This window comes from Microtus oregoni, unplaced genomic scaffold, assembly GCF_018167655.1.
Source record: "Microtus oregoni isolate MIOR12 unplaced genomic scaffold, Mior012 000016F_ref0000370, whole genome shotgun sequence".
NCBI classification, from domain to species: domain Eukaryota; kingdom Metazoa; phylum Chordata; class Mammalia; order Rodentia; family Cricetidae; genus Microtus; species Microtus oregoni.
Genome location: NW_024543075.1, coordinates 3,517,299 through 3,542,335, shown reverse-complemented (window position 1 = coordinate 3,542,335; position 25,037 = coordinate 3,517,299). Strand labels below are relative to the sequence as shown.

Here is a 25,037-nt window from a genome sequence, read left to right as displayed (position 1 = left end):
GGGAAAGAGGCCAGTCCCACCGCAAGAGAGCTATGCTGAGGCGGGTTTGACAGACGAAGGTTGACCGCTGCAGGTGCTAGTGTAGCAGCACAGCACCCCACTTCCTCCCCTCCCCCGTCTTCTGCGTGACACAGGGTTGGTCGGCTCTGGTGTCGGTGTCCTTATCTACGTGAAGCCGGGCCCACTCATGACAGCAAGATCCGGGGGCTAGTCACATTTACTTTAGAAGGATCCTTTGCCAGGCGGTGAAAATAGGAGGCGCGGCGCCTGCGCGCTCCGCACAGCACAGCACAGCACAGCTCGGCTTCTCCAGGCCGCGGTCCGGCCCCATCCAGAGCCACGCCTCCCCCCCCCCCCCCCGCACTGCACCGCGAGAATGCGCACGCCCTCTCGCACCGCCCATCGCCGGGCGCGAGGGCTCAGCGTGCGCGTCGGCGCGTGCGTCGTGCGTGCTCGCGCGCGCGGCCCAGCGAGCGGCGCTCGGGGGCCCGAGTCGGCTAGGCGGCTCCGCGCTCCAGGGCTCCTCGGCGTGACGGCCGCGCCCGCGCTGTTCCAGCCCGCCGCCGAGGCCGCTCCCGGGGCGCGAATATGCCGGCCGTATCCAAGGGGGACGGGATGCGGGGCCTAGCGGTCTTCATCTCCGACATCCGCAACTGTGAGTGCTAGGCACCGGGAGGGCCTGAGTGGGGGCGCGGCTGGGGGTCCGCAGGTGCGGCCGGGGACCTGGGGGTGCGGCCCGGATGGGGAGGGTTATGTGAGCGGGCGCGCGGGTCGGCGGAGGCCTGGGAATGAGGGCTGCGGGGTGAAGATCGCGCGGTGGGGCGGGGGTCCCGCGCGGGCACTTAGGGTACAGAGCGCGCGTCCTGGGTGCACATCTGGCGGGAGTTGGTTGTCTGCTGCGGAGACCCAGGCTAGGGCGGGGGTGGTTGTTTCCCTGGTGTTGGACAGACAGTGGGGGTGTGGAGTGGAGATTCAGGCCAGCGTGTGGGGCTGGGTCCTGGACGTGCTAATCTGGCAGTGGGGTGGGGGTAGGAAGCAGAGGTGCGAGGCAGAGATCAGGGGGTGCGGACCCCGGTGGAGTGGGTGCGTGTATCGGTTTGGACGGTTGGGAATTGCCTGTGGGTGTTCAGACTGAGATGCGGGGTTTAGGTGTCTTGAGAGCTAGGGGTAGCAATGGGAATGTGGGGCGGGGTGGGGTGTCTGTGGGGTTTGTGGCACCGTCGAGGGGCTTCCGGCCCAAGACGCCCCTCCCCAGCATGATGTCATCTTGGTCTTTCTAGTAATGGAGCTTTTAACCCAGCCTTTTCCAAAACAGCGTGGATTTTCTCTTTGGGCGGGGATCAGGACACCGTACGTCTCGGACCTGATTCAGGCGGAGTGTTGGGCGATGATTAGATCTCACCCACTGCGATTAAAGTGACTCATTCCCCCAGGGAACCGGCCGCAGCCGGGTGTGGATGCTGGAAGCTGCTCTTGCTTCTCTGCTGAGAGCAGTTCTATAGACAGTGTCCCCTGGGTAGAAAAAAAATCCGCTCAAAGTGAAATGGGTCGGAAGGTTAAAGGTCAGGTAGGGCGGGTGCCCAGGACTTTGGTTTACAGAAACTTCGGAGGGTGATCAGACAGCCCCTTACTGAAGAGAAGAAAAGCTATTTTCCTGTCAGTTGGTTATTAAATCTCCCCCTCCCCCCATCCAGCAAATAGCTGACTCCATGACTTTTGTTACTTTAGAGATTAAAGTGTGTCCTGAGGAACTTTGTCCGGTGCTGTCATCATACTAACACTTTAAGACTGTATTCCCTAAGACTGGGTGCAGGACCCCAGCCTGCCTGGGTCTGCAGGATTCTGGAGGAGTAGATTGCTGTCCTCTGCAAAGAAACAAGCATCCTTGGACTAGGGCTTACCAAAATTGTAGACCATAGCATTCATAGTCATGATGCATTTTTTTCTAAAATTTTTGTTAAAAAACTACATTTATAGGTGCGTGTGTGTGTAGGTGTATTCATCTACAAGCCATGGTGCCTCTGAGGTGATGGTCAGAGGACATCTCTCTGAGAAATCCCTTCTCTTCTTCCATCATGTGGATCTTCAGGTATGGCATGGCAGCCTGGCCCGCCGCCCCTGTCATCTCCCCCATCCTGTCATTGTATTCTCTGAGGAGAGTTCAGCTGATCAGGACATTGAAAGTGAAAGCCAGTTTCTCACCCAAGTGTTTGATCAGAGGTGGCACCTAGTGAGAACTTGGTAAATGACTTATTGCCTGACTGTAGAGCAAGCTTTCCCTGTGTTGGAGCAGCTGATCTTTGGGAATGATTGGCATTTGTTGGTGTAGGGGGCATTCTGTGTCTTGGAGTATGTTTGGTAGCACCAGGTGCCTCAGTTGTAGTGGTGGTAAATTGTTCCTCAAAGATGTAGGAAGCATACAAGATCATTCCCAGAGGAACCATTGAAAGAGGGGGTACCTGGGCCTATCTGGGATCCAGGTCTCTGTCTGGCTTTCCTACTGTCTGGCCTCTATCGACACTGTGGCCCTCCTCTAAGGAGCTGTGTCCTCTGTTGTGATGCCTTTTCCAGTGGAGTCTGTGTCCTGCTGTACAGGAAGCACCAAAGTAAGGGCCCTCTGTCCTCGCTCTTTTCTTCACCCCTTCCGTGCCCCTCAGTGTCTGGCACACAATATGTCCTCTGTCAGTGAGTCAGCTACAAGTAAGACACAGAAGCTCTCAGGAGGGAGCAGGGACCAGAGTTGGTGCGAACTTGATCCCTAGGCCATGAGGAGGGGGCCACTGTTGTTTACTCATGGTGAGAGTGAGTGGTGGCTCTGTGGAGAGGCGCTCCCCAGGTCAGCCCCCAAGGTACAACGCAGGATCCTGACTCTGCATCCAGCCCGGTAACTGGAAGCCATCTGCCAGTGAGCCTTGGTTCTCAAGAGTTACTTGTAGGCTGCAGTATCGTCGGAATCTGTTTCAGCAGCTTTTTAACCTGATGCTTCTCTCTTTGAAGGTCTGTGTTGAACCTTGAGAGAAAGGGAAGGATCGAGGGGGAAAAAGGGATGTGAGCGGGAAGGTTCTGCACCTGTTTGCACTTGGGTTACTAGTTTACCCTCTTAGCATAGGTGGCCACCACCCCGCTCCCATGTCACTTAGACCTGTAGCTTTGCAGCTCAGGTAACAGACAAATTCTGTCTCTTAAGACTAACTTACTTGCTCTTTCCTGATCTACTTCAGCCAGGGCTATGAATTCAGTAATGTTGTTTCGGTGTGTCAGAGTCCTGTAAATTGCTTCTGTTTCTCTTGCCTTTATTTATTTTTATTTATGTATATGTGTGTGCCTGCTTGTTTATATGTGTATCATGTGCCTGCAGGTTCCAGAAGAGGCCAGCTGTTGGATTCCCTGGAACAGGAGTTACAGGTGGTTGTGATCTACCCATGTGGTTGGTGGGTGCTGGGAACTGAACCTGTGTCCTTTGCAAGAGCAGCACGTATTCTTGACTGCTGGGCCACCTCAGCTTGATTTTTGCTTCTTTAACAACGTACACATACAATATATATATGCATCCAGTATTATATATATATCTATATATATGCATATATACATTTTATATACAGATATAAAATGAATGTTTTGCATGCATGTCTGACTGTATGTATGTATGCCACATGTGTGCCTGTTACCTGTGGAGGTCAGAAGAGGATATCAGACTCTTTGGAACTGGAGTTATAGGCAGTTGTTAGCAGCCATGTGAGGGTTAGGAATTGAACCAGTATTCTTTGCAAGAACAGCCAGTATTCTTTTCTTTTTTTCCCTCCCTTTCTCTCTCTCTTTCCCCGAAACAGGGATTCTCTGTAGTTCTCTGTAGTCTTGACTTTTCTGGAACTCGCTCTGTAGATCAGGCTCAAACTTACAGAGATGCCTCTGCCTCCTGAGTGCTGGGATTAAATGCCTGGGTCACCATGCCTGGCATACCCAGTGTTCTTAACTGCTAAGTCTTTGCTGTTTCTCTTGTAAGCTGTCATGAAGAAAAAAATTTGAGCTGGTAAGATAGCTCAACTGGTAAGGGCACTGGCTGCCAAGTCCATGACCATAGCTCCATCCCTGGTCCCCTGTGGTAGAAGGAGAGAACTGACTCCCAACAGTGGTCTTTAGCATCTCCATACACACCGCGGCGTGTTTGCTCTGGCACATTTGCCCCACCAGATATTAAAAAAGTAAAATTCTAGTGTCTTTTTTTTATTTTTAAAGTTCAAGTTTTAAAATAATTTCTTTTTCTTTCTCTTTTTAATCTTTTGGTTTTTCAGGACAGAGTTTCTTTGTGTAGCCCTGACCGCCCTGGAACTAGCTCTGCAAACCATGCTGGCCTCGAACTCACAGAGATTCGCCTGCTGTGTCCCAAGTGCTGGGATTAAAGGCATGTGACACCACTGCCCAGCTATAATTTCTTATTTTGAAATATTTATAGATTCATAGGAAGTTGTCTTAGTTAGGGTTTCTATTGCTGTGATGAAACACCATGACTAAAAAGTAAGTTGGGGAGGAAAGAGTTTATTGGGCTTACACTTCAGCATTGCTGTTCATCACTGAAAGAAGTCAGGACAGGAGCTCAAATAGGGCAGGAGCTGATGTAGAGCTGATGCAGAGGCCATGGAGGGGAGCTGCTTAGTGGTTTGCTTCGTATGACTTGTTCAGCCCACCTTCTTATAGATCCCAGGACCAGCAGTGTCAGCACTGAGCATGGGCTGGACCCTCCCCCATTGATGACTAAAGGAGAAAATGCCTCACAGCTGGGTCTCAGACGTTTCCTCACCTGTGGCTCCTTCCTCTTTGATGACTTTAGCTTAGCTTGTGTCAAGTTGACACACAAAACCAGTCAATACAGAAGTTGTGAAGAAACTGACAGGAAAGTCCTTGGCATCCTTTACTCCACCTTTCCTGATGTGGACATCTTTTGTAAATGGGATATTTTCAACACTGGAAAACAGTACAAACCACTGGGCTATATAGATTTCATTACTTTCTTTCCTTCTCTCTTTCTTTCTTTATTTTGGTTTTGGATTTTGAATTGAGGCCTTGAGTATTTCAGCCCCTAGATGTCAGTAGTTTTACCTGTACTTAACGTGTATCTGAGCGTGTGTGTGTGTGTGGTGCTGTGTGGTTTTAGTTTGAGTATCTTCGTGTGACTTCCACCTCTGTGAGAGACTGCTCTGCTCTGTTACCATGAAGCTCCGTGGCATCAGCTCTCATAACCACACCTACCGCCTCCCACCATGGCAACCGCTAATCTGATCACCAGCTCTGTAATTTTGTGATCTCAAGGATGTCACATAAATGGAATTATACAGCATGTGACCTTTGGAGGTTGGCTTTTTTACTCAACGTGGTCCTTGACACTTATATAGCCTGTTGTATTGATAGTGTTCCAAGGAAACCACAACCCTTCTGTCTGACATTAGGGGTTTGGAATTTCACTTGCTTTTCCACGAGTGATGTATGTCTATCAGGCAGAACCATATATCGCTTAAATAAGCATGCCTTCCTCTAGTTTTTGCAGTGCTGAGGATGGAACCCAGGCCTCACTCATGTTAGGTGAGAGCACTGTCACTGGGCCACAGCCCCAGTGAAATGGAGCTTGCCTACTGCTGTTGACATACCAACAGTCCAGTATGATTGGGAACACCAGTGATCCCCGACTAAGGTGCTTTGGCCCGATGGGGTTTTTGTTCTTGTTAATGTGCATGCAAGCAATGCACAGTCCATGAAAATCTGGCTTTGAGTTTGTATCTTCTCCTGGGCTGCTTGGGGCATGATCCTTTCATGACACTGAGCATTGGCAGTGAGTGCCGCATCCCCTCAGTCCCTGGCCACTAGTATAGACAAGTGTGGTTCTGCAGTGTGCTACTGAGCTTGTGACTCTGGGCTAAGTGAGTTCAATGCCTTTTCTGCTGCACTATTTTCACCTTACTGTGGGTTTTCTGGACACAACTTCATCACAAGTTAAAGAGCATCTTTCTATGACCGTGCTGAACACGGCATATTCTGAGAATTGATGCAGAACAGGCAGGACTACAACAGAAAGACAGAAGGTCTTTGTGAGAGTAGTCATGTTGCCATGGGCAGGAAATTGCAAAAATTGCCATTTATCCCTGTGTGGGGGCTGGGGCTGGGATTGGGGCTTAGAGACAATGTAGGTTAGGTGCCTCCTTAGGGCTCAAGTGAAGGAAGACAAGGGTGGCCAAGTGGTATGTCTTGAATGTTCCTAAGAGAAGAATGTTGTTTGTTGTGCGCAGCTATCAGGGTCTGCTGTTATGGATGCCCCTTTGAACTGTACTTTAGCATTACTAAAGTCTCAAATATTTATTTATTCATAGAACCTCAGTTATTAGCTATAAGTTGGACATTCAGAAATGGAGCATAACAATTCAAATTCTGCTTAAGTTCCATGTAAACATTAAATATAAAGTTATTTGATTTTCCTGCATAATGGTAAAAACAAATTAAACTTGGTCTGTTGAATTTATTTATTTATTTATTTGTTTGTTTATTCATTCATTTATTTTTTTGGGGGGGTTTTCAAGATAGGGTTTCTCTGTGTAATAGCCCTGGCTGTCCTGGAACTAGCTCTTGTAGACCAGGCTGGCCTTGAACTCATAGAGATCTGCCCATCTCTGCCTCTTGAGTGCTGAGATTAAAGGCGTGCGCCACCACTGCCTGGCTGTTTCTTTCTTAATTTTTTTATTATATATACAATATTCTGTCTGCATGTATCCCTCTGGGCCAGAAGAGGGTACCAGATCTCATTACAGATGGTTATGAGCTACCATGTGGTTGCTGGGAATTGAACTCAGGACCTCTGGAAGAGCAGCCAGTGCTCTTATCCCCCTGGCTGGTTTTTTTTGGGACAGGGTTTCCCTTTTTTAATTTTTGTTTTCTTTGTTTGACTTGCTCTATTTTACTTTGTTTTATTTTTTTAATTTTTATTATTTGTTTTTTTGAAACAGGGTTTCTCTGTGTAGCTTTGGAGCCTTTCCTGGAGCTTGCTCTGTAGACCAGGCTGGCCTCAAACTTGAACTCGCATAGATCCACCCTGCCTCTGTCTCTGCCTCTTGATGCTGGGATTAAAGGTTTGTGCCGCCAGTGCCTGACTGATTTGCTTTGTTTTTAATTGTATTTGATGTGGTTATGTGCACATGAGAGCAGGTGCCTGTGGGGCATCAAATACTCTAGAGCTGGAGCTGAAGGTGGGTGTGAGCTACCTGATGTGGGTGCTAGGACTGAACTCAGGTCCTCTGTAAGGGCAGCAAACTCTCTTAACTGCTGAGCCATCTCTCCAGCCTTTGTTTTAGTTTAAATAAATCTTTACTTTTGTGAGACTCATACTGTAGTCCAGGCTGACCTGGAACTCACTGTGTAGTCCTATTGTCTTAGCCCTCTGAGCACCGTGTGAGCTATCACACTTGGCATATTTATTAATTGACTAATTAATTAATTTGGAAATAAGATCTGCTTAGGTAGTCCAGGCTGCCTCTGCAGTGCTGAGATTATAGTCATGTATCACCATGCCTAACTTGTTGAATTTTAAAAAGAACCTTCAAAATTAAAGTCTATGCAGTTCACTTTGTCTTCTTTCCTGACTGTCCCATTGAAAGTGCTGACTTTTTGAGAAGAATGCTTGTCTTGCACATTTTCTTTTGCAATCTTCTGCATAATTCATATTCCTTAGAAACCCATTTTGTAAGCTTGTGACAGTATGAAGAGGGATGAGGAAGGAAGTCTCTGCTACAGGCAGGGCTCCTGTGCTGCACTGTAGTTTGATCAGGGCGTTCAGGCAATGCCCACTTCATAGCACCATAGTGCCATCTTCATAGCAATTTCTCTCCCTCCTCTCTGGAGGGTGGTGTCACTGTTTCTTTTATGACAAATTGGCTGTTCATTGCATATCCCATAGCATCTTCCCATGTCAGAACTTAGCAGCGATCACATGGCCCTCCCTGCTCCCAGCCTTGAATTCACGTGTAGTCCAGGTTAGCCTTTTTAGTGCTAGGATTGTAGTGTGTGGCACCACACCTGGTACCTCTTATCTCTTAGAGTGATTCTCTCTGCTGCTTTGGCAACTGCTTGCAGCAGGGTTCTTAGAAAGGCTGTCTCTGTGGGATTAAATGGCATTTCCTCGGCTCTTTAAAAAACAGATGAGTCAGACTAGAAGGGCAGATGAGCATCTGCTGTAGGAAATGGTTTGTATTTATTTATTTATTTATTTAGTATGCAGTGTTCTGCCAGCATGTATCCCTGCAGCCCAGAAGAGGGCACCAGATCTCCTTACGGATGGTTATGAGCCACCATGTGGTTGCTGGGAATTGAACTCAGGACCTCTGGAAGAGCAGCCAGTGCTCTTAACCTCTGAGCCATCTCTCCAGCCCCCCCCCCCTTTTTTTTTTTTTTGATTTTTCGAGACAGGGTTTCTCCGTAGCTTTTGGTTCCTGTCCTGGAACTAGCTCTTGTAGACCAGGCTGGCCTTGAACTCACAGAGATCCGCCTGCCTCTGCCTCCCGAGTGCTGGGATTAAAGGCGTGCGCCACCAACGCCCAGCGAAAATGGTTATTTTTTAAAAAAATCAGTTTGATTTTATGTGTATAAGTTTTGTTTGCGTGTATGTCTGAGTACTGAATTCATCCTGGTGCCTGAGGTCCGAAGATGTTGGATTCCCTGCAACTGGAGTTCTGGATGGCTGTTGAGTGCTGGGTGGGTGCTGGGAAACGCGCCCTGGGCCTTTGCAAGAAAACAGGTGCTCTTAGCTCTTAACCATCTTCCCATCCCTGAAAATGGTATTTTGGAGTTTACATAGTATGAGAAGAGTTGAAATACATAGTGTGAACTCTTGAGCAGAAGGGTTGAGTGTTGGTGGATCTCATCTGTGGCAGATTCTTGAGCCAACCCCGAGCTCAAACTTGAGGATTTATAAGGTTCCAAAAACAAAAGTATTTTTGTTAATCTGTAATAAATTTGTCAAAAGTGTTGGTTGGCCTAGATTGCCAAGATAGCTCAGAGGGTTAAGACTGACAACTAGAGTTTGATCCTTAGGACCCACATGATGGAAGGAAAGAACTGACTTCCTCAAGTTGTCTCTGACTTCAACACATGTATGATGGCACATGTGCATGCTCACACATATACAAATAAGTAAATGTAATTTAAAAAGAAATAAAAAACCAAAAAACTATGCTGAAGCTATGCATGGTAGTGTAAACCTTTAATTCCAGAGGCAAGACTGCATTTGATGTCAGCCTGGGTTTCTCAGTGAAATGCTATCACAAAGAAAAAAACCCTCTTAAATCAGAAAACTTAAGAAAAAAAAAAGCAGCGAACCAGCACTGCCATTAGGATGGACATGGTGGGCTCTTGCCCGATAGATTTCTTAGATCTGGAGGTGGAGTGGAATGGACACCTTTCTTGATGGACTTCTCTGATTGGAGGCGGGTGATCCTACAGGAGGCATGGAGAAATAATAGAGCTACATAAGGTATTTGGATATTACAAATCTGCAATTCCAAGGTAACTTTGGAGGATTATGTACTTGGGTGTGGCCTTGCCTAGCAAGCATTCTTTTCAGGTGGAATGGAAGTGTGTTGTGTAGTCCTCACCTGACTGCAGGTTAATAAAATACTGGAATGTTCCGCTCCCACCCTCCCATCTGGTCCGCAGTGAATGGTATGTGGCCTGGTGTGGCCTGATGTGGAAGCTATTGGAGGTACAAAGTTGGATGGCGCTTCAACTTCTGTGTGTAGACGCTAAATGAAAATCTCCCTAGTTAGACAGAAATGCAGATTGAATAGCCTTCACTTAAAACCTAAATGAATAAGCTAGGTGTTCTGCATGCTTGTAATCCCAGCACTGCAGAGGCTGAGTGAAGCAGTAGGACCATGAATTCCAGATCATTCTGGGCTTCAGAGGAAGACCCTGTTTGAAAACAGCAGCAATAACAAACTCCAGACGGGGTGGTGGTGGTAGCGCACACCTTTAATCCCAGTGCTTGGGAGGCAGAGGCAGGCAGATCTGTGAGTTCAAGGCCTGGTCTACGGAGCGAGTTCCAGAACATCCAGGGCTACACAGAGAAGTCCTGTCTCAAAAAAAACAAAAAAGAAAAAAAAAAACCTCACAAAACCAAACCAGAGATCAAAATCAAACGGATGGTTTTTACTAAGTTGTATGCTGCCTTACACTTAGATTGCAAAAATATATAATAAGGGTTTGCTTTTTATACTTTCCTGACTTCCGTGTGAAGGCCAACAAGGGTGACGTGTCCTGAAAACACAGTGCCACATGTGCAGTTTATTCTGGGAGATTTCAGGGTGTCTAGGATTAACTGGGTGTTGCTGTGCTGAGATGAGGGCCATGGCAGTGTTTCATAATTAGTCCTGGGGGGGGATGTGGCATTGTTAGGCTTGGCCAAGATGTATAAAATAGATAGCTTATGAGTAGACAGAGGCTTCACTGGGAAATAGTGTACTATACACAGAACTGCTGAAGACCTAGAGTGTGGAGCCTGAGGTTACAAAGTCAGAGTTGCCAAAACCCTCCAGGGAACTGGGTGGAAAAGGGTGTTACTCCTGGCCACCCTGTGGCCCCTGCAGCCAAGAATTCCATCACCAACCTCACCCATTTCTCTTCAGTGTTGTTAGAGAAGAAGGGCTGAGGATTAGAGGTAGGAATGAGGGTAGGTTAGGTCAGAAGGGCTTTTGTGGGAGGAGCCACAGGGTACAATGCTGGACTGGTGGTATTGGGATTTTCAGAGGCGGTTGGGCAGGGATGTGTCCACATCTGCCTGTGCCCCAGTGGAAGAGAGGTCCTGCTGTGGAGGTCCCATTCTCTGTTATTAGGTGCTGTAGTATACAGTTCACATGGCCACCAAAGCTTTGAGCCAGTGCCTCTCTTCTTGCATTGTGTGCTCATGTGGAAAAACCTGTAGCCAGGGTTTCGTGTCAGTCTGGTTCCTCTGCCCTGTGCATATCTGGAGCCTGAAACTTCAACCTATGAGAACCACAGTGGCTTGGCATTTACTGCTCCCATTTACCTTCCTTGGTTGACACTGGCCTCAAGGGTAGCTGAAAGGCAGAAGGCCAGATTCACATTGGATCATCTTCTGATGAAGGTCAAGTGTGTTGGTGGTAAGGTAGGTGTGGTGAACCCTCAGATTGCCCTGGGGCCTAGGCTGCTGGCTCCCTAGGTTCCCAGACAGTTGCCTGAGGGCAGGCTATGCCTCCTGTGAGGTGGTGGAGAGGAAGTCTGTGTTCTAGTTGCAGTTTCAAAAGCACTAGATTATGGTGAAATCTTTTTAAATGATGAAAATACAAGTTGAGTATTTTGGAAAAGTCCTGTGTTTTTTATACTTCAAAATATAGTTCTAAGGCTGGGTGTTGTGGTTCATGTCTTTAATCCTTGCACTTGGGAGCAGAGATAGGTGAATCTCTGTGAGTCTGAGTTCAGTCTGGTTTACACAGTCCAGGACAGCCAGAGCTAATAGAGACCTATCTCAAACAAACAACAACAACAACAAACAAACGAACAAACAAAAACCAAACCAAAAAACAAGCAAGCAAGCAGCCCAGCTTTGTATCCTGTGGTTCCTCCTACAGAAGCCCTTCTGACCGAAGCCCAGCCTGAGCATGCCTGGAACCCCAGCACTTGGGAAGCAGAGGCAGGCAGGAGGATCAGGCTACATAGCAAGTTTGAGGCTAACCTTAGATGACTTGAGAACCTTTCTGAAAAGACACCAAATTGAACCATAACCAAAACACCAAACCACCCACAAAGACACCAAATTGAACCATAACCAAAACACCAAACCACCCACAAACAACAACAAAAACCAGATCATTAGCTTTTTTTATTTTTGGTGGAGGTGGTTGTTGCTGGTCATATTACCAACAGATCAGAGCCTTGCTTTTAGCCTCATTGTGCCTATAGAAATTAGAAAATCTTTGACCAGTTCTAAGCTTATTGGTATTGTGGGCTGTTGTGAGTCTATTTACAAGGAATTTAAAGTATGCTCTCTTTCCTCACTGCTATTAGCACACATGCTCTGTGGTGATGGCTACATCGCTTAGGCTGACCTCCATCTCCTGGATTCAGTCATTTTCCTGCCTCAGCTTCAGGAGTAGCTGGGAAGACTGGTATGCTGCCCTGTTGGCTGCATTCAGTCAATTCTCCCTGTTAAACCTTTGTTGCTGTATTTAACTGTCCCTTCATAGAGTAGCAAGTCACTCTCCTAGGAAGAGTAAGGCAGGTACTCCCTGGCACGTCCTTCTACTGCTGGGACTGGCTCAGCTGGCATTCTTTGTTCGTTTGTTTTGTTTTTAGATCAGGTCTCACTAGGTAGCTCTGGAAGTTTTGGAACTCAACTTCTTAGACCAGGCTGGCTTGAGATCCTCTGGAATTAAAGGCGTGCACCACCATCCCTGTCTTTTGAAGCTGACATTCTTGTCATTGTTTTCCTTTTGGTGGGAGGGTGTGGATCCATTTCTGTGTAGTGCTGTACCCTTGATGTCCTCGATATCCTCTGATGAGACATTTGCTGCAGACCTAATTTAAATATGCTTCTTCATCTTTTTTTTTAAACAAGCAACCTAGAAAACCAGCAGGATGTGAAGGTGCACTGTTAGAATCGACACATTTTGGAGGCCGAGGCAGGAGGATAGTGGGTGTGAGGTGAGACTAGAGAGACAAAAAAGAAAAACCACAGATCTCTGTGTTATGTTCTTGTTCCTTTGCTATACTTTTATTCTTATTTTCTTTTAGCCTTGCTAGGGGTGGAAGCTGGGGCTGTGGGATCCCTAGACACATGCTCTCTGTACTATATAGTAAATTGCAGGTGATTTTTCTTTCTAACCAAGGTCTCACCACGTACCAAGATTGGCCTTGCTCTTTTGATTACCCCCCCCCCCCCCCCATCTTAGCCTTTCTAGTGCTGGGATTCCAGGTGCTAACACACTTGTGTTGCTACGCGTTTTTGTTTGTTTGTTTGTTTGTTTTTAGACAAGGTCTCACTGTGTAGACCAGGTTGGTCTTGAACTCAGAGATCACCTGTTTCTGTCTCCTGAGTGCTGGGATAAGGATTTTTGCTATGATTTTGATGCAGCACCATTCTTGAAGGGTATTCTGAGGATGAATATTTCAAATTTCCTTTATTTTTTTCTAGGTTGTGTGTATGCATGGGCACTGGAGCACTTTTTTTTTAAAAATTAACTGGTCAGGGATGGTGACACACACTTATAATACCAACACTAAAATACATAAAATAATAATAATTATTATTATTTTGGATTTTGAGAGAGGGGTTTTTTACGTACATATCTCTGGATGTTCTGATTATGCTGAATAGATCAGACTGGCCTCAAACTCACAGAGATCTGCTTGTCTCTGCCTTGTAAGGGCTAGGATTAAAGGCATGGACCACCACACCCATCTGAAATTAATATTTTGACACAGGTTGCACTATGTAGCCCCTACTGGCTGGAATTCTGTGTAGACTAGGTTAGATTTACACAGAGGTAGCTTGCTTTACCTTCTTAGTACTTTGATTAAAGGCTTGAGCCCTGTACCTGGCTTAGATCTACCGTGATGCTGTTCTACCCTGTCACCTTCCATCCTGAATGGATCATCTGGAAGGAGGCCCTTGTCAATTGCCTGATCTCTTGGCTTGAGTGCCCCAGATTTTAAAATTGTTTGAAATAGGTACTGAAGAGATTGATCAGTGGATATAAACATTTTCTGCTCTTGCGGAGGACCAGAGTTCAGTTCCTAGAACTCACAGTTAGTGTGCCGCCATTGCCTGGCTGACATTAGTTAATGTTTCTTATCCTTGGGATTTAAGTTTATTTTAGGCCAGTGAGTTTATAGTTTCGAAGTTTGAAGGATAGATGAAATAATCTACTTAAACAGAGAAAAAGTTGACTTTTGTCTCACAGCTTTGGAGTTTTCAGTTCTTGAGTGGTTGGTCCTATTGTTTGTGGGCCTGAGGCAGGACTTCTTGGAAGGAACAATGGAGCAAAGTCACTTAACTAAGCATCAGGAAGTGAAGGGTAGAAGAGGATGGGGCCCACAGCCCCTTAGGAGAGCAAAGCCCCCATGACTCAAAAGACCTGCCCTGTGTCCCACTTCATATAGGTTGCTTCCACCCATGGCCAGTGCTGGGAGGTCATGTTCTTCCTCAAGCTGGGGAACAAGCCTTTAACACATTGACTTTTGGGGGACATTCCAGATTCCGGAAATGGTAGCTGTAGTTCTAATCAATTTTGAAACCCATCTGCATTCTGATCCACACTTTAGTTGCTTGTCAGGCTCCATGAAGTTCCTCAGCCCTCACCGTTGGTCTTTCTTTTTTTGCTCCACTTCCTTAAGTCCCTGGGGCTGCCCTCCCAGCTGCTGATCTGCAGTGTTAGGTCTGGTTGACATGCTGGACACCACGTGTCTCACTCATCTCTTCTGAATGCCCTGTGCTGCCCCACCGGCTCTATCCTTCTGCCATTCACAGCCTCTGCCTTTAGTTGGCTTTTTGTTCCTTTTATGTTGCTTCTTCTTTTTTTTTCGTTGCCAATAGGTGACATTTTTCTAGGATTTAGACATTGTGAGTCCCCACCTTGGTTTTGAATCATCCTCTTGTCTATAAGTACCACAGAGCTTTGTTCTGGCCTGAAGCCCTGTCATTTGGAGACAGGTTGGTCTGTCAAGGAAGGACTAGAGTGGCCTTAGGCCCAGGGCTAATTTCACTCTTCTCTGTCTCTCTGTCTCTCTCTGTGTCTCTCTCTCTGTGTTTCTCTCTCTCTGTGTTTCTCTCTCTGTGTTTCTCTCTCTCTCTCTCTCTCTCTCTCTCAGTCTTGTAGGCTTGTTGACCTCCATCTTACTGTGTACTTATTGTGTAGTGGACACTGGACTTGAACTCATGATTTTCCTGTCTCCACTTACTGAGTACTGGAATTACAGATGTGAACCATAATACCTGGCTCTCATTCCCTCGTTTAAGGCAGGGTCTTTCTCCAGAAGCTGGCCACATTGGTCTCTTTGTAGTTGAGTGGTTTCCTTTTAACCAGGTCAGTCAGTGCTTGTCAAGTCACTTCCTACAGAGTCCCTCTCCTGCTTAAGTGAGACAGCAGGCCTGGATCCCCTCTCTTTGGCAGGAGGCTGGAGCCAAAGCTTAGCTTTGGTGTTTTTTTGTTTTGTTTTGTTTGTTTCTTGAGACAGGGTTTCTTTGTAGCTAGCCCTGGCTGTCCTGGAACTTACTTTGTAGACCAGCTTGGCTCGAACTCAGAGATCTGCCTGCCTCTGCTTCCTGAGTGCTGGGATTATAAGTGTGCACTACCACTGCCTGGCTCTTGGGTGTCTTAGATCTTTAGGAGAGTAGGGAGACTTGTTATAAAAAAGCGTGGAGTTTAGAGAAGAGATTCTGGCTAGAGGTAGAAATACAGGGTACTGTTCCATTTAGAGCTGGAGTGGAGGGCATACTGGGTGAGGGCAGAAAGGTACAAGCCCAGGAGGAGAAATGGAACCATCACTCTGGCCACCCTAGTTTATAGCTGACTGCAGGTTTTGTGCATTTCCCTACTCCGGCTGAGCAAGTGAGGCAGCTGCTGTGAATACTGCTGCTGCTGAGTGCTGGGGCCCAGATTCAGGTCATGGATACTACAGACTATAGTGCATACCTTCTTTTGAGGATGTCCTAGGTGTATTGGGGTGGAAAGCATCATAGACCAGTAAGGAAGAAGATTTAGGTAAGTCTGGTGGGGTGGCTCAAGGGACAATCATAGCTGGCTTAACTCTTCCAAAAGTTTTGCTATATGAACAGTGAGGATGAGTGGTGACTGCAGAGGCAGTGGATGTGTTGGCTTCCTGTTATTTCATGACAGGTTCACTTAAAACCATAGCACACCCAAGCACCATTGGGGCTTGGGAGATAGCTCACTTATTAAAGTTCTTGTCATGTAAGTGTGAAAGTCTTAGTTCAACCCCTAGAACCCTGTAAAAAACTGTAGGCCTGGTATAGGTGGCATAAGCCTTTAATCCCAACACTGGAGAAGTCTGAGTTTGAGGCCAGTTTAGTTTATACTACAGCTGCATAGGGAGACTGTCTCAACACCTCTCCCCAACCAACCAAATAAAAAATTGCATGTGGCGTTGTCCTTTTGGGGGCCAGGCAAGGTGTCAATGTGTGGACCAGGTTAGCCTCGCCTCAGATTCACAGAAATCTGCCTACCCCTGTTTTCTGAGTCCTGGGATTAAAAGGCACGCACCACCATGCCTGACCATGGTATACATTTTTAAAACAGCACTGGGAAGGAGGAGACAGGGAATTTCTGGGGCTGGCTGATCAGCCAGTCTAACCTACTTGATGAATTCTAGGTTCAGTGGCAAAACAAAACAAACATACAAACCCCATAAAACAAACAAACAAAACAAACCCTACAAAACAAACCCCACAAAACAAACAAACAAGCAAACAAACAAAAGAGCCAAGGTGGACCAGGTGGTGGTGGCCTTTAATCCCAGCACTCAGAGGCAGGTGGACCTCTTTAAGTTCAGGGCTGGCCTGGTCTATAGATTGAGTTCCAGGGCTACACAGAGAAACCTTGTCCTGAAAAACCTAAACCAACTAACAAAAAAAAAAAAAAAAAAAAAAAGACCAAAAAAAAAAAAACAAAAAACAAAAACAAAAAACCAAAACCAAAACAATCCCAAGTATAGATGGTACCTGAGGAATGATATCTGAGAGTTATCTCTGGCTTATACACATAGGCAGGTTCATCCATAGACATATGTGTACATACATACACATGAAAGAGAAAGAAGGAAGGAATGAACCCTAATCACTGTGGCTCACAACTTACTTGAGTGGGTCTCACAGATTTTTCTGGTGTCTAAAACGGATCTGGGGTAAATTCTCTTTTACTTGCAAACTATGTGCTGAGTGTGGCTCCCATGGGAGGGCTTAAGTCCCCTCCTTGACTGGCTGCTAGTCTAGGGTGGGCACAGACAGTGGGGTTGGTGGCTCTGTGTAAAATACGGTTACCATAGAGCAGGAATTCCTCTGGGAGGCATGGTTTAAGAATAAGGAAATGTGCATACAATACCTGCATGTAAATATTCCTAGTGATCTTTTTTTTTTTTTTTTTTTTGAGACAGGGTCTCATTGTAGCTTTGGCTGACCCTGTGGGATGTTAATTATTAAGGTTTCTCAAGGCAGAATTTTTTTGTGTAGTCCTTGTCTTGGAACTCTGCTCTGTAGAGCAGGCGCTGGCCTTGAACTCACAGAGATCTACCTGCCTTTGTCTCCCAAGTACTGAGATTAAGGGCATGTGCTACCATTGCCTGGCAAGTTTTTTTTATTTTTAATATTTATTTATTTTTATTTTATATGGGTGTTTTGCCTGTGTGTGTCTGTGTACCTTATATGCACTATGCCTAAGGAGTCCAGAAAAGGGCGTTGGATTTCCCAAAACTGGTGTTACAGACAGTCGTGAACCACCATGTGGATGCTGGGAATGGAACCTAGGTCCTCTGCAAGAATAAGTGCTCTTAACTGCTGAGCCATTCCTCTAGCATAAGTTTTTAAAGATTTATTTATTAGTTTTATGTCTATGACTGTTTAGCCTGCGTGCATATATCTGCACCCTGTGCATGCTTGGTGCCCATGGAGGTCAGGAGAGGGTGTTCATTACCTTAGAACTGGTGTTAGTGAATGGCTGTGAACTGCCCTGTGAGTGTGGGAACTGAATTTAGGTCTTCTGCAAGAACAAGTGCTATTTACCACAGAGCCATCTTTCCAGTCCCCAGGATGTTATTCTTGATAGCCTAAAAGTAGAAAGAACCCCAAAAGCTACTAGGTACCAAAGTATGGAGCGTAGAGGCACATCTCTAACAGATTAACTGCTGCTTGACAGTGTTGTGCTGAGGGAAAGCAGCCTGTGCTTTCCCACTTGGATGAAGGGCTGAGAAGAGGCAAGCCTATTAAGAGCTAATGAGGTTGCCAGGACTAGGGCCCAGGCTGGTTGGTGAATGACTGCTAATGATTTCCTTTGGGGAGATAGAGGACAGACAGAGCTGAGTATGTGGGAAGCCAATGACACACATGCTTTATGTGAGTGAACCATGTGGTTTGGGAATCATATCCCAAAAAGATGGGCCAGCTAGTGTGTTAAAGGCACATGGGGTTATCTTCTGGGGTTTATCAACAGAATGGTTTTTAATGTTCAATGAATAAGTTTTTCCTTTCTTCTTCCCTTCCTCCCTCCCTTCTTCCTTCTTTTCTCCTTCCCCCTTTCCTTCCTCCTTTCCTTCCTCATTCCATATCCCTGCTGTCAACCTTGCTTTAGGCTCACATGCTCAGGATCATAGGCATGCACCACCAGGCTGTCTGTGCACTCTTTCACTTGTGTTTGTTGGTGTGGATTTAAATCCCCCTCCTCCCCTATTAACACAGACCACAGAGGCATCCCTAACTATTACCATGTCAAACCCATGGCCACTCACTATCTTCTGCCCATTATCTTCAGAGCATTCTGATTGATGGTAGTCTTGTCAGTAGAAGATCTGAGGCGGGAAAGTCCAGCAGCCTGGGTCTTGCAGCTTGTGGTTGGGTTGTGAGTGGCTACTGTGGTGACCATCTTCAGTGCTTCTCTTCATTAATGTGGACAATCTAGAATGAAGAGTTTCAGCCTCTGCATACAATTGACTGAAACTCTTCACTTTGTCTTAGAGTTTTATTGTACATGTCAAAGCTCACAGTTTTGATATCTCTCTATCTGTATTTCTTTCTGTAAGGTCTTACTGCCCTGTCCAGGCTGGCCGCAAACTTGTGATCCTCCTGCTTTAGCTTCTTGAATGCTAGGATTAGAGGTGTCTGCCAACATGCCCAGCCTTGGCAGGTATTTTGTAATATAGGCCATTCCCTACCAGTATCAGGGATGAGTTTGGTCTGTGGAGAAGAAATGATTAACTAGCTTGTTGCTGAGGAATGAGCTTTCTCCTAGGTGCTCAATCCCAGCCTGTCCCCATTCTGTGCATTGTTTGAGACTCACTGAGGCCAATTACAGCTTGCTCCTGGCCAATGTCTGCAGCTAGTCTGGGTCACTTATTAGCCAGGGGTGCTCCGAAGTCCATGCTGAGATTGCTGCTGCATTTCAGAGAGTCAAGGTGGCTAAGACCAGAATCTCACAGCTCAGATTGTCTGGCAGGCTTGTTGACACAGACCTGTTAGTTACTCAGACTGGTGTTACCCTTTCAAAATTGATTTCTAAAGTCAGAATAAGTCAGTAAGCCCTGTCCTTGATTATATCCAATTTTAATTTTATTTTTATTTTTTGGACACTTTGTAATGTCACTTTATAACCCTGAGTGGCTTGGAACTCTCTATGTGGACCAGGCTGACCCCAAAGATCTCAGTACTCAGTGATCCTGAATACTGGGATTAAAGGCATACACCACTTCATCTGACCCCAACCTAATGCTTTGCCACAAAGTGTGGTTTTTTCCCCCTCCCTAGATCTGTTCTTAGCAAGATGAGGCCCTCTGCCTGAGGGTGAGAAGTGTGACACAAGGCAGGGGGCATACATGTAATGTAGATGTGTCCTGCAAAACATCTGGGCGTATGAGGGCAGGTCTGCTAGTATCCCTTGTTCTCTAAATCCTGCATATCACTTCATCTGGTGTGATTTCCTCTGTGGTGTTTCCAGAGTTCAACTTTTGGTGACCACTGTGCTCAGCTGAGTGAAAGTAACAGCACCTTGAAGAGGGCCGTGTTTATGACCTGTGTCACTCATGCTACCTAATCCTCACAGTAACGTTGGGCTCTGTGATGCTGTCTTCCCTATCAGAGCAGGCCTTGAGCCATCACAGAGCTGGGAAACGTTTGCCCATCTTGGGGCAGCAGTACCAGAGTCTGTGTGTACTTGCTCAGCTCATGGTTATTCCTTACAAAGGAGATTTTGACCTGCTCTCCTTTCTATCCCCTGCTGCTCCTCAGTCTGCAGTGCTGGGAGGTAGCAGACACAGGGCTCTGGTCCAGGAAAAGGACTGAGGGCATCAATCAAGGAGAAGGTGAGATAGATGGCTTAGGACTGTACTGGTGGCAAATGGTAGTTCTTTAAAGGATTAGGGTCATTCTTTGTTCTTGGAAGACTTGAATTTTCTGTAGGGGAAACCATGGTCAGATGGATTGAAGAACCCAGGAGCAAAGACAGGGTAGGTCAGAAACACTGGAAAGGCCAGGGCTACTCACAGTGAACCTGGGGTCTCCACTTGGAGAGAGCCAGGGCTGACCACGCTTTCAGGACAGTGCTGCTTCTGGGTTGCGGGTGGACAGGTTTTCCTTCTCACTGGGGACCACTGAGTGGAAACTTAAGTTTTCTGAGTGATGACTCTGCCACCTCCTTGTCCTGCTGTGTTCCTGTGGGAGGTGTGTGTGACAGTTGCCCATTTTTTTTACATTGCCTGGACATAATGGTTCTGAACTTACTTCCCCTTGCACACTCACCCATCCTGTACATTTAGACTGCCCCCCAAATACCTGTGTCCACTCTTGCACTCACCCCAACTCATGCTCCTCACACAGTCATATGCTGATGGTTCTTCTTGTGACTCTGGATGTTTGAAGTCCATGGCCCATAAAGAATTTGGGGAGCAGGGTAGTCTAGTGTTACGAGTCTTTTTCTGTCCTGCTAGCCAATTCCCACATAATGACACAGAGAGACTTATTAATTATGAAAGCTTGGCCTTAGTTTTAACTAGCTCTTAAATTAGTTCACTTCTACTAGTCAGCATGCTGCCACATGGCTTGTGACTTTACCTTTCTTCCCATGCGTCCTGTTGCCTCTGTGTCCAGCTGATGACCCTCCCCCACTTCTTCCTTTCTGAGTTCTCTTTGTCCCCAGAAGTCCGGTCTGACCTCTTCCTGCCTAACTATTGACCATTCAATCCCTTATTTATTTATTCATTCATTCATTCATTTATTTATTTATTTTTGAGGCATGGTTCTGGAACTTGCTGTGTAGACCAGGTTAGGGACTTGCTGTGTAGACCAGGCTATTCTTGAACTTACAGAAAGTCACCACAGGTAGCTGGTTTTTTTTTTTTTTTTTTTTTTTTTTTGAGGCATCCCCCTGCCTTCACTACATGAAATCCAGCCTAAAGAAACTAAAGAACAAACAACTTACATATACAACACCCACACACGAAACAGAAGCTGCTGTATACCTTTTATCTGAAGCTTTATTTTGTATACATGGGGTGCAAGTGTCGCTGTACTGGTGGAGGTGAGAGGACAACATGCAGGGTTGGATTTTAGGTCTTCAGTGTGGTAGTAGACGTCTTTACTTACCACTGTTGAAAGCCTGGCTCTACTCCAGGCTGTCTTTGAACATACGGCAACGATACTGTCTTACTTTTTTTTTTAATGTGTGTGGTGCTTGGAATTGAACCCTGGGCCTTGCTATGCCAGGTAGGCATTCTATATCTCTTCAGTTACATTCTTTTTCATAAGATTGTTTCTTACCATCTTCTTGTTAGCCAATATCTTGCATTTTTAAGTTTTTTTTCTGAAAGAATGCCATTTTTTAATTTAAGTAATGTATTTAGAATCTGTAATTATACACCTAATTTAAAGGGTGTTTGTTTATGATTTTTTATTTTATTTATTTTTTATTTTTTTCGAGACAAGGTTTCTCTGTAGCTTTGAAGCCTGTCCTGGAACTAGCTCTTGTAGACCGGGCTGGCCTTGAACTCACAGAGATCTGCCTCCCCGAGTGCTGGGATTAAAGAGATATGCCACCACCGCCCGGCTTTAAAGGGTGTTTGTATTACATCTCTGCAAAGCAGATTTACATGGAATGATCAGTTACAGATAATATCAGAATTTATATGTTTCCTAATAGAGGTCCCCTTTCCTTTATTATAAGAAAATGAGAGCCAGTTATGGTGACTGATGCCAAGTTGGAAAGGGTTGCCATGAGTTCCAGGCTAGTTGAGGCCACCACATTCTTTGTTAGACCCTCTTTCAAAGTGTGGGGGGAGGGCAAAAAAAAGATTATGAAATATTTTACAAGTTAAAGCTGTTATAGTTTATGTTAAACACAAAACAATGTAGACGAATCCTTTCATTTTTAAGATTTTTTTTTCATTTCTTATTCATGGCCTAAATCTTAGTTCTCTCTAGAATAACTGAAGCCCCCACAACCCTTTTTTCACTATTGTAGGCAAACTGCTTCTGGATAACAAGTAGGTTCAAAAATGAGTTGCCCTTTTTACTTCAAACATTTCTTTGCTGAAATGAAACTCTACAGCCCTGTTTTCTCTGTAAATGTTGTTTATGATCCATTTCATAGTCACAGTTCTGGAAGGAGGAGCAGCCTTAATATGCAGGTGGTCCTGTATCACCAGAGGAACTGTACAGCTACAGTCCAAGTTTTTTGGGACCTCAGGTGACAACTGTGTGCTCCAAGAGCCTTTCTTCTAAGGCTAGGCCTCTTGCAGGGGATACCCCGATATCTCTTTAGAGCAGGATGTGGTGGGGCCTGATGCTCTAAGGCGATGTGGAGATGATGAGGCCTATGCTAGGGTAGGGTGGGTGTGTCCCACCAAGCCTGGCTTTTTATTCTTAACTTTTACTTTCTTTCTTTCTTTTTTTTTTTTTTTTTTTTTACTTTTTCTTTATACTAAAAGGTTAGCCTCCAACTCCTCAGTCTTCTCAATACTGGGATTATAAATTTGAACTATACCTGGTTAAAGACAGTATTAACAAAAACTTTAGATAAAAAGACTTCTCCTTGCCCCTCGCCATTTATGAAGCACCAGTGCTAAGCCTGTGCCCACCCTGACGGAGCCTTCAGCCGCTCATGGGAGGCAGGGTCCTAAGGCCTGCTCCATCAAGGCTGGTGACAGTGAGGAGGGGATGTTGGGCTCCAGGCTTTGCTGCTCTGTGTTCCAGCTGCATAGGATCCTGTTTGTCTGTCCTGCTCACCTGTGCATCTTGAGCTTGCTAGGGCAGAGCTGGACTCAGACATGCTCTCAGTTCAGCCACAGTGAGCTCTATTCACAGGCAAGTACGCACAGGAGATAAGTGATACTTGGGCCTGCCTTGTTGGGAAGCAGATAAGCTGGGCAGCAGCAGTGTGAAGCCAGGCCCTGCAAGGTTTTATGTGGCTAAGTCAGTGTTGGGGCTCTGACAACCTTGGGCCTGGGTTTGGTGTTACAGGTGGGTTGTCCTTCTGGAAGATCAGCCGTAAAATCAGGATGAACCTGAGAGGGTCCTTAATTTTTTTAAATATTTTTTTGTTGTTGTTTTTTAATTTTTTGAGACAGGGTTTCTCTGTGTAGCCCTGGCTGTCCTGGAACTCCCAGAGATCCGCCTGCCTTTGTTTGCCTCCTGAGTGCTGGGACTAAAGATGTCCACCTCCACACCTGGCTTATTTTTATCTTTCATTTATATCTTTTATTTTAACTTTGTACATGAATGCAGTGTATCTCTGTCATATCCACCCCCCTCAATCCCAGCACTTGCATTTCTCACTGTCATGGAGCGGCTTCTTTAACTTTTTCTTTAAAACTTAGGTTTATTTCATGTGTACAGGTGTTCTGCCGGCACGTATGTCTGTGTACGGGAGGGCTTCAGATCCCTAGGACTGAAGTTGTGGATGCTGGGAATCAAATCTTGGTCCTCTGGAAGAGCAGACAATGCTTTTAGCTGCTGAGCCATCTCTCCAGTCTCCCCCCAACTCCACCTTAAGATTTACTTTTATTTGTATGAGTGTTTGCTGTATGTATGCTATGTATACACATCATGTGCTTACAGTGTTCTCATAGACCAGAATAAGGGCATCAAGTCCCATGGAGCTGAACTTGGAGTTGTAAGCTGCATGACGTAGGTAACTCCTAGGAACTCAGCTTGAATCCTCTCTCTGCAGCAGGAGCAAATGCTTGCAACCTCTCTCTGGCCTTGAATCTGTTTTATTTTTTACTTGAAACCATTTTAATTTTATTTAAAAAGAACCCTAAAATTCAGATTTATTTTTAAATTGTCTATAAAAAACATAATATCAGTTGGGTACCATGTGTGGTACTGTGTGTGCATTGTCTATAATGCTTTTATGCATGAAACTTACATTTTTCTTTTGCTTTTTTATTCTTTTGAGATTTTTATACATGTACACAATGAAATTTCTGTCATCTATATCTCATTTCCCTCCTTCAATATCCCCTGTATTTCCTCCCCAACATATCTCTCTCTGAATTTCATGTCGTCTTCTGTTTTGTTTCTGTCCGATACCTCACTAGGTCCAATTAATGTTGCTCATATGCACAGATGTGGGGCTTAGGAAATCTGCCAGTGATACCCACACTCGCACAGAAAAAGAGTTCGTCTCCCTCTTGGAGCAACTATCAGTTGTTGAAGTGATTTTTATTTTTTTTTTTTAAGACATGATTTCACTAATAGATTAGGCTGGCCTTACCTCTGCTTCCTGAGTGCTGGGGTTAAAAGTTTGCTCCACCATGCCTGGCAATGCTATTTTTAAAGCTTTAATCTTATTTATTAATATTGTATGTGCATGGGGAGTATGATGTGCATGTGGAGGCCAGAGGACAACTCTGTGGAGTCAGGTCTTACCTCCCACCTTTGTCTGGGTTTCTGGGGATCAGTCCCAGACTGCCCGGCTTGTGTAGCAAGTGTCCTACCCACTGTGCTGCCTTCTGGTCCCTTTAATTATTCTCTTCCTGTTTTAAAAAGTGATTTAAACATACAGCAACTTGTTTGTACACACAGTTATCCTTACCTGGTAAGATGTGTGGTCCTGGTTAATTCCACTGCACTCTCTGGACTGTGATTTTATAAAGTTAAAAGACAGACATATAACAAGGTAGTGTTCCTGGAAGGAAGGGAGATGCCCAGTAGTGGATATTACATATAGTAGAAGTTTGACTGTTTCGAAGTAGCTGTTCTTCCATTTCTTTTCTTCTTCATTTTGCCTTGTGGGCAGACTTCCTAGGCTTCACAGGTTTGTGGATTTTCC

At 45.6% G+C, this 25,037-nt stretch overlaps 1 protein-coding gene across 2 annotated transcripts in view; it reads left to right on the top strand.

The window, feature by feature from the left end:
- Positions 1-420: 420 nt before the first annotated feature.
- Ap2a2 (adaptor related protein complex 2 subunit alpha 2) overlaps positions 421-25,037 on the top strand; it is a 67,123-nt gene continuing 42,506 nt past the window's right edge. The window contains exon 1 of one of the 2 annotated variants that reach the window (XM_041666336.1): positions 421-655. In XM_041666336.1, the coding sequence (XP_041522270.1) occupies positions 589-655 (67 nt within the window). In that variant the 5' untranslated portion in view covers positions 421-588. The remainder of the gene's footprint in view (positions 656-25,037) is intronic. The other variant, XM_041666338.1, reaches the window with a different exon arrangement.